A 13,433-nucleotide genomic window follows, 5' to 3' on the forward strand; every position below is an offset into this window, starting at 1 on the left:
TCCTCTGAGGCTGACCTAGAAAAGTTTCAAATTCCACCCACCATAGGAATACCAACAGCATGAACAACACAACTTTAATTTCTCCAGCATACATACTTGAGGTGTTTTTCTCCTCTTGTTGGTTTGCTGGCCATATCTGGCTTGTGGACACTACACATACATACAGTAAGGTAAACATGAGGAAGAGGTAAAGGATTATATAGGAAAAGTGAGGAGAAAGAAATAAAGAGGAAAGAGTTGAGTTAAAAATGAGTTAAATGAAAGTAATACTTTGGTCTCAGCATTTTAAGGTCATCTAATCTTATAGTAGAGCATGCAGGCCTAAAAGCTGTGCTAGGAAAAAAAACAAATATTTATAAAGGGAAAGTTATTTAGAATTTAATAGTATAGGTTCTGACCTCCAGCTGATCCCTGGAAATAGCTGGGAAAGCATGTCTAGGAAGCCCTTCATCCACACTAATCAGGATCTCACAATTCAGCTCAAGCAATAGAAACTATTACTGTCCTAAAAATCACTACATTTTGGTCCACTATAAATAACATGACAGAACAAGAAGACTTAAACAGAAAAATAGGAATAAAAAAAAATGACTGAGAAATAACAGATCTAAAGTTTTAGTAATGATCACACAAAGGCAGCTCCTACTTTTAAAAAGAAATCAAGGCAAAAATTCTCCTCTGGAAACACTAATCCTGCCTGCTGAGGCAGTGACATCTCATCTCATCTCAATCTGAAGCCAACTAATAGGCCAGTAGAGCTTACCAGATTTGAGGTGATGGCGGGTATTTTAGCTTGTGGCATTCGAGGTAATACCAATGGCATAGGTTCAAACTGCCTAAAAGGGCTCTGAGAATCTGTTTTTATTGTTTCAATGGTTATAACATTTCTTTCATCATCTGGGAAAAATAACAAGAGAAGAGAATCCAAATCACTACAGACTGTAAGCACTGGTACTTTTACGGAATTAAAATCCACTTGGAATGAACTGTACAGTACAAATATTGTATTTAGGCATATATCAGATTCTAGAAAGATAATACTTATTAGTTAAGCAATTCACACAGTATTCGCTTTTTTTTTTTAAAAGCTCCACAGATTTATATCTTTTTCAAATTTAAGTTCAAAACTGACCCTTACCAGTGACTGATCCTTCCCAGTGCCTGCAGACTAACTCTTCCATATAGCCCAGGACTTCACTCCATACATCATCAAACACATATGTGAGCACAGCATCTTTCATGCAGTGATATGGAGAGACAGGAGGAAAACCTAATTTCTGTCTATCAAATGGGAGTCCCATTTTCCTTTCATGCAATTCTTCCTCCCTGTAAAGAGAGTGAGAAAGATTTATACCTGGACTTAGATTAATTGCTTTCTCTGTTCCCCACTTTTTGTTGCAATTATTTACTGCGTTTAATCACCGGTTATGATGTTAGTTATAAATGTGTCTCTCTGACTATTTCCTCTGAAGTCAACATGTCGTATTTCTCATACAATATTAGTTTGTTGAGAGCTGACAGCGCACTTAACAAATATTAGCTATCCCACTGAATCCAATCTCATAGGCAGCAAACTATGCTGGATATGGCAATGGAATGGCAGTCTACTCCAGAGACTGTTACTAACTTATTTTACAAATCATTTTACCTCTCCATGCGCTGTCTCAATTTATGAGTATAATGATAGTTACTCTTTTACAAAATTATTTGAGATTCACAAATGAGGAATTCAATGTAAGAAACAAATATTTATGTTTATAAACTAGGCACTTCTGGTGAGATAGTAATCTTCATTTACCTCACAACTAGACAACCATCTAACGCACATCACAGCGAATGCCCCATGTTTAGAGACAGAGAGGATACTAACTACAGCTTTGTATTATAACTTCCAGCCTATTGATCTAACAGCCATTAAAAACTTAGGAAAAAAAGTAATTTAATTTCAAATAATGAGAAATAAACAATTGCTAGTTCATCAGTAGCTAGGGCCCCCATCTATGGCATCTTCTACAGGACCAGTCTATTGGGCTCTGAAGCATGGGAGACATTTACTCCGTGCAAGAGCATGCTATATCTGCCAAGAGAGATTTCAAATGACATGACAATAAAAAGCAGAGACTGGAGCTATTTTTACAGCATCAGTATCTGCTACTTGATTTAGTACTTAATATCAAAAAGCTACGAACTTTGAAAACAAAAAAAGGCAGCACTAAAGGAAGTATATTTTTAAAAGGGATTAATAGTGCCTCAGAAATTCTTTGCTGGTTAATTGTTCACTGCTGGCATATTTCCTACTTCTCCACGTCCTTCATGAAGTATGGAGCCCAGAATTGGATGTAGTACTCCAGCTGTGGCTTCACCAAGGCCGAGTAAAGCAGGAGGATGACATCTTGGGTCTTGCTTGAGATGCATCAGTAGATGCAAGCCAGGATTTTATTTGCTTTGCCAGCTGCAGCATTGCATTGGTGGCTCATATTCATCTTGTGGTCAATCATGACCCCCAAGTCTCTTTTGGAAACTGATACATGCCATGTATCAGTATAAAAATCACAATCTGTACAAGTAAGTGGCTCTTTGATTTTTTTCAAATCAATTCAAAACTAATTGACAATCAGAAGTTCGTGCTTATTTATTAAGAAGAAAGCTATGTCCTTGCACTGGGCAAGTCGCACAAAGTGGCAGGTCTTACCGAAAACTTTTACGTCCTCCTTTTGCTGGAAGCAAATGGGGATTATTATTATTTATTTTATAAATACCAAGTCCATAATAACTCCTAATTGCTACTGAGGAAGTGGAAAGGCACAATACCATATAAGTAACAACAGTCTGGACACCAAAATGCAGAAATGGAACCAAGCACACTGTTGCTTAACAAATAACAATAAACTTCAACTTGATAGGCAGAAAAGCACCCTGTAGATAAATTTACTGATTACAGACCATTATGCAACAGGAACAGCCTTTGGTTATTGTGGAATAAACACAGAAGAAATAGCGTAAAGAATTATAAAAAGAAGATACAAAATTTTGAAGCAAAAGTACTAATTCAAGGGTTTGGTTAGATATACATCGTTTCCCAGCTCTTCTCCATCAGACGACTTAAAATTTCTCTACAGGTGTAAGATTTCTGAAACAAGTTTTCTATCACATGGATGATCTTTCAGTGTCAAGAACAAATACAATATGTCTTATCATTAAGAAGCAGAAATTCCAGGCTAGTATTACTTGTATCTTTATATTTTAATAATTTAATACTTACGCATCTTTGCAGTCAAATGCTAAATATTCTTCCATTATTCCTTCAGAGACAATCACTCCATCTTCACTTTCTTCAGTCTCCATGGAACACAGGACAGGTGATTTTGGAAAGTCAATGCCTTTATGAATAGGAGTAACAGAAAGAGGTACCTTCTTGCCAAAAACACTAAACCTGAACACAGAAAATTTTTGTCAAAAATCAGAAAATAAAAGGAACGTACCATTCTGTTTATAACAGCAGCACTCAGCTTTTCCTTTGAAGTGGATTAAGAGGCATGGAAACTTTTGCTTAGGTTGCCATAGGACAAGTATCGAGGACGACAATTATCCTGTGTATTGTGGCTATGAACTTCTTAGATTTTTGTATTTTAATGCTTACTAAAGTGCTCAAAGAAGAAGTTATAAAAACAAGTTTAAATAAACACTATGCTAAAATAGTGCTTTGTATCTTTAAACCACCTTAGAAATATTCATAAGAATATAATATAATTGGCAACAAAAACAGCTGCTGTATATACAAATCCTCAATAAGCCAACACTGAAAGTCAGTAGGTTTGTTTATTAGCCTACCGTACCACAACAATAGGCCTAGTTGAAAGGTCTTACACCTTCTTGAATGTAATATAATACTTCTTTTAACTAACAGACTATACTCTCCTCAAATACTCAACCCAAAACAATGTTGATGTTTGACTTCATATGCAGCTCATAAATTAAGAAACAAGTTGATCTTTGCAATCCTTGGATAGTAGCATAGTCTTCATATATTTGCACGTTGAAGGAGAATTAATGATACTTACTCACTAAAATCTTTTTCTGGAGCTTGACTTATGTCTAAGGAACCTAAGTTGTCAGAAAGTGAACTTGAATACCATTCATACCCTTCATCTGTAGGGATTACTACCTGCTTTCCCAGTATCCTATGATATTAAAAAGAACATTAAAAAAAAGTCAGAAAATGCTGTGAGTAATGGTTGAAGTTAGCACGATTTATAAACAGAAATTTTGACACTGAACGTATTACTGGGAATCCATGTGGACACCAAGACTATAGAAAATAAGTGTGCTTGCTTGTTCTCATATTCACAGATCTCTTTGACAAACTTTTCTCACCTGAAAGATGTTCTACTTTACTGATAAAATGTACATGTAGTTTGCATTAAGAGAATTTTTGGTTTTATTGTTGTTGAATATTAAATGTTTCCAATATTAGCAAGTCTATCGAAGTACAAGAGCTAAAAATGTAAGCAAGAGATGTAAATCTCGAAATAACCTTCGTAAACTAATGAGCTATTTATCTGCAGAGAGGAAATTTTAGTCTTTTTCAAGTAAAATATCAAAAAATAGACATCTACCACTAATTACCATGCCTTGCATCTTTTTCAAACATTATTTTAAGGCCCAAGCCAGATGAATATAACAACAGTACTCCAAATAATTATGAGCTCTATAGCACTGGATGGGCTGTTTATTAATAATGGTGAAATTAGTTATTGAATTAGACAGACCACATACTTCATCTTCCTACATTGTTACCATTACATACATTTGTAGCAGTTCTAATGATGTTTAAAATAAAAACTTTTTACCACTAGAAATTCAGCTCTTTTATAGTTCTGTAACATTGCCAGCATTAATCCAGCAATAAAATACCTGAGATGAGGAAAGCTAGATGTCCACTGTTGGCACTCTTCCTGCAGATCCTCAACATGCACGCTTGCTTTCTGTTCATATAAAAGTTCATCAATTTGTCTGAACATCTGCTGGACTTGTCGTGTGGCAGCTTTGTCAAATTCCTTGAGAAAAAACGTTATCCAGAAAAGGTTAACGAACAAGATTTGAGGTATTTTTTGTAAAGCAACTCAAACTGGAAAAAAAAAAAAAAGCATTTGTTTAAATTTCAGCAGAATTGACCTAAACAATAGGGACCTCTCTGACATACGGACACATAAGATCATCTTTCCACTGGAGACAATGCAGACTGACGTAAGTGCTGATACAATAGTACATACAAAATTTGGACCAACACAGTCTCCGTTGGCTGCTTTAACAACAAAGGTTTTGAAATGTTTGTTTTAACTAAATAATAGCAAAAGAAAACTGTATGGCCTTTGAGACATGGCAATTCAGGAAAAACAGTTAGAAACATAACAAATATGATCCTTCTAATCTTTTGATGATACACGAAAATATTAATCAGGACCGCAATAGTAGCAAGGATTTAAAAAAAACCCAACAAATGCAAAACCAAAAAACCTCTATGAGCAATACAAAAGGTTACCAAAACTTTATGAAACCAATAGATAATCAAGAGCCAGCAAGTGATAACTTACTTATGTTTTGAAAGCTTTAACCTAAGAATACTGAATCAATTATTCCTAGATATATTCTGAGCAAACAGTAAGGAAGTGTCAGAGGGAGAGTTAAGAGAAAGAGCTTTTCTTCTCCCATGACTAATACTATAGCATTATGCAGGGCTCTCACTTTAACTTTGAAAGCTTGCAAAATGTACTCACAATGCTAATTTAACTCAACACAATGTTTCCATTATCTTTCCTGTATTTAATATGGAGGACTGTGTTCTACTCACATCATAGCCCCAGGAGAAGACTGAGCTGCCTTCAGTGGAGGTGCCTGCGTAACTCTGGCTAGCAGACCATGAGTTCCCATTGTCAGCTGATGTAGTAGCTGGACAATCTGAATCCTTCAAGAGTTCAGGCTCACTAAAATGCCGATTATGCAGGGGGGAGGGGAAAAAATGCTTATAGGTGGATAAATAAATTAGAGACATTCACAAGTAGGTGAAGTACTTTTTACTTTGTGTACAAAAAAGGGATATGTATCACAGCTTAGCTCTCAGAAGCCCTTTCTGTGTGATAAATATTTAATTTGCAGGCATTTGGGCAGACACCACAGTGCACATATGCCCATCTAGCCCAGACCCTGACATAAATTTACAAAAGTAAAAAAGTACTTGGCTTGGCTTCAGTGGTACATAAAGGCTGCAGGATTGAGCTCTTAAAATTCAAAGTCTTACTACCTTTCTACCTTTGATTATGTAGATAAATACTAGTTCAATTTTGTTACCTCTCAAAAATTACTCTCCCTAACTCTTTATAACATAAAATACTCAATCTACAACATTTACAAGCCAATGACAAAACAGATTTATTATCCATATTGAATATTATTCCAAAATGGATGTGCTCCTATGCATATCTACTAGGTCTTGAGAAATGTACCACATCATCCAGCCAAAATGAACCCACTAGTAAAGAACAGAGTCAATGTCCTGGTAAGAAATAGTAGGAAATCATAAAGAAGCAGGGCTGGAAAGGACCTCAGGAGGTCATCGGGGATGCAATCCCCAGCTCAAAGCAGGATCATCCCTTTCTGGACCATCCCAGCCAAGCCTGGGTTAAGCTGCTGGAAAAGGATGAAAATGTTGGGATGAAATTGTCTCCAACTTCACTATAGCTTCAATCTAGGAAGCAGTTCCATCCAGACAGACCCCTGTGGCTCTCCTGCATCCCATTTTCAAGAGCATTTATGCAGATGCAAAAGTCTGAACAAACTATCCTACTGGACTGAGGCCTATGGTACTATCTTTGGAAATCAAGCATTAGTAATGTAGTTATGTTGTTGATGATGTAATCACAAGCATAATTTTTACAGATATTTTACTTTCTTTTATAGACATAATTTTATCATTTTGATATCTGAGGACAGAATCAAAAGATGTCTGTTTATCTTATTGCCTTAAGACAAAAAACAAAGTGTCTGTTGCTATTTCAGATACCTTGAAGCTTCTTCATAACTTTCAGTGCTTGGGATAGCTGGATAAATGTCATCTAGTAGTTCTGGCAGGCGATGTTGTGCTAAGGCATTTTTTGTAAGTCTCCGTCTAAAACAAAATAAAAAAGCATAGTGTGACATCAGTTGTGACAATAAACCCCACAACTCGGAACTCCTTCTAGGGCATAAAAGGATTCTACTAGCTTTCAAGAAAAATACTGCATGTATACATAGCTGAACCTGCTTTATGTCCCCACATTAATGTCACTACACTAACAATCTACCAGTACTCTTTTACCAATTTTTATCATCATCCAAACCTTAAACTTGAGCCATAGCAAGTAACTGTTATTTGTTGTTTATTGTTTTTTCAGATATGCTTTCCAGCCCTCACAGCTGTGGGAAAGTTTGAAAATGTAATGACAGTACCAAAAGGCAAAACAGTAAAGCAAATATAAAGTACACAAACTGATTATTTTGTAAAATCTCATGACTTTTAAATCAATCATGGTTTGTGCACATCTGAACTCAGAAGGTGGAGAAAATGGAAGTTATCAGTGAAAATATAATTTAAGCATTGCTCCTGAAAGAAGTGCTATTGCTTCAGTTCGCTCTGCAGTCGTGCAGAGTTCAACCTAAAATTAAACAATGCAAGACTGCAGCCTTGGTTTGCCTATGACATTAATTTGTGAAAGTATAGTGCCAAATTCCTTAGTACTATCCAAGCTGAAAGTTATTAAAATATCTTTGTTTTTACATTTAATTCCTCAGGTGGTATCGCTGTAATGCTGCCACATAATCATAAGAGATTTCCCTAACAGATTGGATGCTGGAGTAAATGTTATCTCCAGCAGTGACTACTATCAAATGATTTAGGACAGTGGTTCTCAACCTTTTTGCCCCACTGGCCAGAAGAGTGGCCCAAAGTTGGTCCACAGGCCAGACACGAGCCCCAGATGCCAGGATCAGGCCTTGGAGGCCAGTACTGCTCCCCTCCTCCCCCACCCACAACTTGCCCCATGTGCTGGGATTGGGCCAGCAATGCTAAGTGCTGGCACTTTCCAAGGTGTGCCTTGACTCCAATGAGAAGTGCCTTGAGTCTGATAAAGCTGAGAACCACTGGTCAAGGGTAACAGTGCTACCGTTAAGGTGATTGAGCTGAGCACAAAATGGATGCCCAAATGACTGCACAAATCTATGCACAATGGTTACCTTTTGTCACTACATTTGCAAAGGCACTCAATATAAGTTAACCAGCTGTCACTACAGACTCAACCCTCATCTTCCATGCTTTTCCTACCCAGGGATCTGTTTTAGTGGTTCCCTCACCTTAGCATTTTGTTGCTACCTATGTCTGGCTGAGAACTCAAGAGTTAACCAGTAGCTTAGACTCAAATTAAGTGTGTCATTAGCAGGGATCCTGGTTTTATCCCATTAAAAATTGCAAATTGTCTAATTAAAAACACAAAATCTGTGATAAAAATCTGTGATGCCCCGCACTCCACCCCCCTCCCCGTCTCAACAGCCCTCCTGATGCCCCTTGCAACAGCCCCCCAGACCCACAGACATGCAGACACTGACACCCACCCCAGCAGGTAAGTGTGCGTGGGGGGAAGAGGCAGGGCAGGGGAAAGGGAAGGTGCTAGGGGGGTAGATCAAGAAGAGGGGGGAAGCGTGCCCCTGTGCCCAGGAGCACGGCCAGGGGTTGAGGGCAGGGATGCCATTCCGTGGGCCACACACGCCAGCCAGCCTGACAGGAGGTTAGCACATGGAGGCCGCTGCCGCCGCAAATCTGCCACTGCACCCTGCACTACCATCCCACGGCCACCTGCATGGCTTTGTGGACAAGAGGCGCAAGGCGCAGCAGCGGCAGCACAGTGGCAACCACCATGTGTGAGTCACATAACCTACTGCCTGGCCGGAGGGCGAAACAGGGGGCTTGCATGCAATGGCATGCCTCGCAACTGGCTACACGGCTCTGCAGGGTGGTGGCGGCTGCATGCAGGGTGGGGGCGCTATGTAGGCAAGCATTGCCACCATGCAGCCATGCCCTTCACCCCTGGATCCTAGAGGTACGTGAGTCATGGGGGCTGTGGGGAAGGGCTGGGGAAGATGGTTGGGGGCTGAGGGAGTGGGGGGGGCTGCCGGCTCCAGGCGGCACACCACAGCTGGGAGCAGAGCCAGGGGGTGAGGGCAGGGGAGTCCCTATGCGGGGGGCTTTGCAGGCAAGTAATGCAGGGCGTAGCGTGGTGGTGCCTGCCATGTGCGGGCTGCATACATGCCACCTGCCCAGGGGAGGGGGAAAGGGAGGCTGGCATGAGGCTGGATCACAGCTCCGTGGCCGATTCTGCAGCCATGGTGAAGGATGGGGGCTTGGGCTTGGGCTTGCACGCGGTGCTGGTGCTTACCTGGAGGCCCGTGACGGTGATGACAGCCGTTGCCTACAAAACCACCCGCTGCTGCCATGGAGCCGTGCCTGGAGCTGTGCAGCCGGCTGCTGGGTGGCAGCAGCAGCATTGTGGTGGTTGGGTGGCAGGCAGCCATCCCCACCACCATCCTGCACTGTGCCACTGCTGCCGGCTGCACAGCTCCAACCACGGCTCCACAGCTGCAGCAGGAGGTTTTGTATGCAGCAGCCATCACCTCTGTCCCTCTATGTTTATCTCTGGCTATGCGTCTATCTGCCTAGATACCCATCTATCTGTCTTCATCTATCCATCTATCTGTCTCTCCATCTACTTCTCTATCCCTCTATCTCTACCTCTGTCTCTACCCTGATACTAATATTCATCTCTCCATATATCATTTAGCTATATGCATCTGTCCCTCTCTATCCATCCATCTTTATCTCTATCCATCTCTGTCTCTGTTGCCCTCTATCTAGATATCTCTATCTAGTCATCTCTATATCCATCTCTCTCTGTGTCTCCATGTACCTATATCCCTCTTTCTCTATCCATCTATCTCCATCTCTCTAGATATCTCTATTCATACATCACCTACTTATCTGTCCATCTCCATCCATCCATCCCTCAAACCAGTCCATCCATCCAATGAACAAGACCATCCATCTATCTCTATCCATCTCTGTCTGTCTATCCATCTCTCTCGATATCCATCTACCTACATAGATATTTCTATTCATCTATCCATATATCATCTAGTTATCTGTCCATCCAGCCAATGAACTAGTCACCTATCTGTCCATTTTCATAACCCCATCCACCCATTCATCTGTCCATTCAGCCATCCATCTCCATAACCCCTGTCCATTCATCCATTCCTTACTCCTCTCCACACACCAACCGTATAACCCTGTCTACCCATCCACCCACCTATCCATCATCTCTATTTCTCTCTACCTAGGTATCGCTATCCCTCTATCCATATACCTATCATCTAGCCATCTATCTCTGTCCATCTCCACCTCTCACCATCCCTATGTTCCTGCTTTCTCTCTCTCTCTTCATCATCTCTCTGTTGCCCTGTGGTGCCCAGACCCACTGAGCCGCCAAATGGTGGCAGAGACCCAGAGCAGATCCTACCAGCCCCCTGCCCCCCCCCCACTCTCCCCAAGCCTGGTGTTTAGCTCAGCCTAGAGTGCCCAGAGGCATGGAGCAGCCCCCAGCACTGGGGAGGGGAGGCTGCAGCCTGGCTGGGGCCCAGATCATCCCTACCTGGTGGCCTGGACCCAGAATGGCCTCTGACCCCTGCCAGGTGCAGTCTGTGGGGCCACAGAGCTCTGGGAACTGGAGGGCACAGGTTTGCTGGGCAGATGCTGTGGGTAAGAGCAGGGCACACACACAGAACCCAGGCATCTGGGACACAGATACTGGGACACACAACACCCCCAGGTGTCTGGGACACATGCTCAGAACCCAAACCCCTGGGGGACACACACACACCCTGGGCATGCACAGAACCCGGGCATCCAGGACACACACATGGAATCCAGGCCTCTGGGACACACATACAGACAACACCCAGGTTTGAGGCGCACGCACACAGACATACAAACAACACCCAGGTTTGAGGCGCATGCACGCACACACACACGCACCTCTCTCTATACATCATCCAGGTTTCCAGACACACATATACACACACAATGCAGGCATCCTGGACACACACACACATGCAAATGTATACTTGCATGCAAAGGACCCAGGTGTCGAGGACACACACACAGTACCCAGGCGTCCAGGACACAGAAACACAGACACACGCTCACAGAACCCAGACATCTGGGTCACGCGCACAGTGCATACACACACGCTTTCCACACAGCAGCCCCTGTGGCGAGGTCTGAGATCCCAGGGATGGGTGCACCAGACACCCCACCCCAGGCTATGCAACCTGTCCTTCCCAGCTCAGTGTCCCCAGGGCTGGGGTCCCCTGCAGCACCACAACCCCTGAGGGCAGGCCCCAAGCCTGGCTCCTTGCCCCACTGGGGCTGCCTGAGGCCTGCCCAGTGGGGCGAGAGGAACGGACCATCAGCCAAGATCTAGAGCATCTCCGGGCCCAGCCCTACCCTGCCCCCATGCTGGCATCTGCCCCCCACTGATGCCCCAGGACGTCACGGCTGCCAATGCCACCGTGTTATGGCTGCCATCACCACCATCGTGGCTGCTGAGTAGGGTGAAGATGGCCCACGACTGGGTTACTTCAACCTTGGTGCCCAGGAACTAGCTGCCTGCTGAGCCCCACAGTCACTCCAGCTCCTCTTTCACCCTATGGGCTGGTGGCAGTGGTGGCTGCTGCTTACCTGTGGGGCTGCCTGTGCCAGCAGCGACTGCCGCTGTGTACAAACCCCCCCCTGCTGCTGCTGCGGAGCCATGCCCAGAGCTGTGCAGCCAGCAGCAGCAGCGTGGGGTGGCGGTGGGGATGGCTGCATGCCACCTGGCCACCACCATGCTGCCACTGCTGCTGCCGCCCAGTGGCCGGCTGCACAGCTCTGGGCACAGCTCTGCAGTGGCAGCGGGAGGTCTTGTAGGCAGTGGCCATCACCACCATCAAGGGCCTCCAGGTAAGCGGCAGCGCTGTGTGCAAGCCCGAGCCCGAGCCCGAGCCCAAGCCCAAGCCCCCGCCCCTGCCCCCATCCCCCACCGTGGCTGCAGAGCTGGCCATGGAGCTGTGCGCCAGCTGCATGCCAGCCTCCCTCTCCCCCTCCTCCGGGCAGCCGGACGGACGGCATGTGCGCGGCCCGCACATGGTGGGTACCACCACACTGTGCCCCACTTCACTTGCCTGCAAAGCCCCCCGCAGAGGGACACCCCTGCCCTCACCCCCTGGCCTTGCCCCCAACTGCGATGTGCTGCCTGGGGCCAGCAGCACCTACAACTCCCTCAGCCCCCAATTATCTTCCCCAGCCCTGCTGCAAGCCCCACTTATCTCCATGCTCCAGGGGCGAAGGCTGAGTGTGGGCCTGAGCCCAGCTGTGGCTGCCTCAGAGGCTCAGGCCCCACACTTCCCCCTCCCCCTCCAACCAGGGCTGGGGTTTCTTGCCCTTTTTGCAAATTGGCTCTTGCAGGCTGGATTTTGGATTTTTTTATCAAAGAATTTGGGCTTTATAAACAGAGAAAAACAGAATCCCTGGATATTAGGCTATCCTTGGAGTACTTTCTTAGGCAACTCCCCTTTTTTTCCCTGGACACCTTCTACTGCTACTTGGACATTCATGCATGGTCTGTCTGAGCCACATGCACAGCTGGGCCTTCATGATTAATGCCTCAGTAGACATGAGGTCAGCAGTTTACCTCTCTGATTGTTCCCAAGTCAAAAATATGTCCGTCCAGGAAATTCTTTCCTAATCTCTGTAAATTAAACAACTGGTTTATCCCAAGTGGGAGGGATACTAATCCGCATAACTTTATCCTAACTGCCCTGGCTGAAGATGACATCTGTCTACAGGAGTACACCCCAGGTGCTGCCCAACCAGAAAGCTCACAAAGCGCTTCACGCTCTGGGGCCGCAGTGTCAGGCTGTAGGACGCGGCGGGCAGGCGGATGCGTGCTCTACCAAGGCACAGACGGCGCCTGCGGTCACTAAACAGCCCAGGACACTTTTCGGAAGCCAGGAGCATCTTATGCCCGGGCCGGCGACTGCAGTCCGCCGCCCAAAGCCTCCCCTGGCGGAAGCCTTGTCCTGCCCACCGAACCACTCCTACTCCAGGGCGAGGGGACAAGCCTTGCTGAGAGGGCAGACAGGGCAGCCCGTGGCTGGAGATCAGGACGCGCCACAGGGCCGTGGCGGTGGCGTTGCCGGCCCCGGCCCCGGCCTCGGCCCCACCTCACTCACGTCTCCAGGACGTCGGGGGGCACCGGCTTCCGCGTGTATCGCGAGACCATGATCCGCCGCCTCAGCGTGGCCCCCGGCGC

At 44.7% G+C, this 13,433-nt stretch overlaps 1 protein-coding gene across 1 annotated transcript in view; it reads right to left on the reverse strand.

Moving 5' to 3' along the window:
- Positions 1-13,427, reverse strand: part of FAM149B1 (family with sequence similarity 149 member B1) — a 23,939-nt gene extending 10,512 nt beyond the window's left edge. Inside the window, exons 1-8 of the mRNA XM_019507781.1 lie at positions 13,354-13,427; positions 7,061-7,165; positions 5,852-5,984; positions 4,915-5,057; positions 4,062-4,181; positions 3,263-3,433; positions 1,139-1,326; positions 764-897 (exon numbers count right to left, since the gene is read on the reverse strand). Coding sequence (XP_019363326.1) covers positions 764-897; positions 1,139-1,326; positions 3,263-3,433; positions 4,062-4,181; positions 4,915-5,057; positions 5,852-5,984; positions 7,061-7,165; positions 13,354-13,403 — 1,044 coding nt within the window. The 5' untranslated portion in view covers positions 13,404-13,427. The remainder of the gene's footprint in view (positions 1-763; positions 898-1,138; positions 1,327-3,262; positions 3,434-4,061; positions 4,182-4,914; positions 5,058-5,851; positions 5,985-7,060; positions 7,166-13,353) is intronic.
- Positions 13,428-13,433: the final 6 nt, after the last annotated feature.

The sequence above is a fragment of the Gavialis gangeticus genome, unplaced genomic scaffold (assembly GCF_001723915.1).
Source record: "Gavialis gangeticus isolate Ggan-Ray unplaced genomic scaffold, GavGan_comp1, whole genome shotgun sequence".
NCBI lineage: Eukaryota > Metazoa > Chordata > Crocodylia > Gavialidae > Gavialis > Gavialis gangeticus.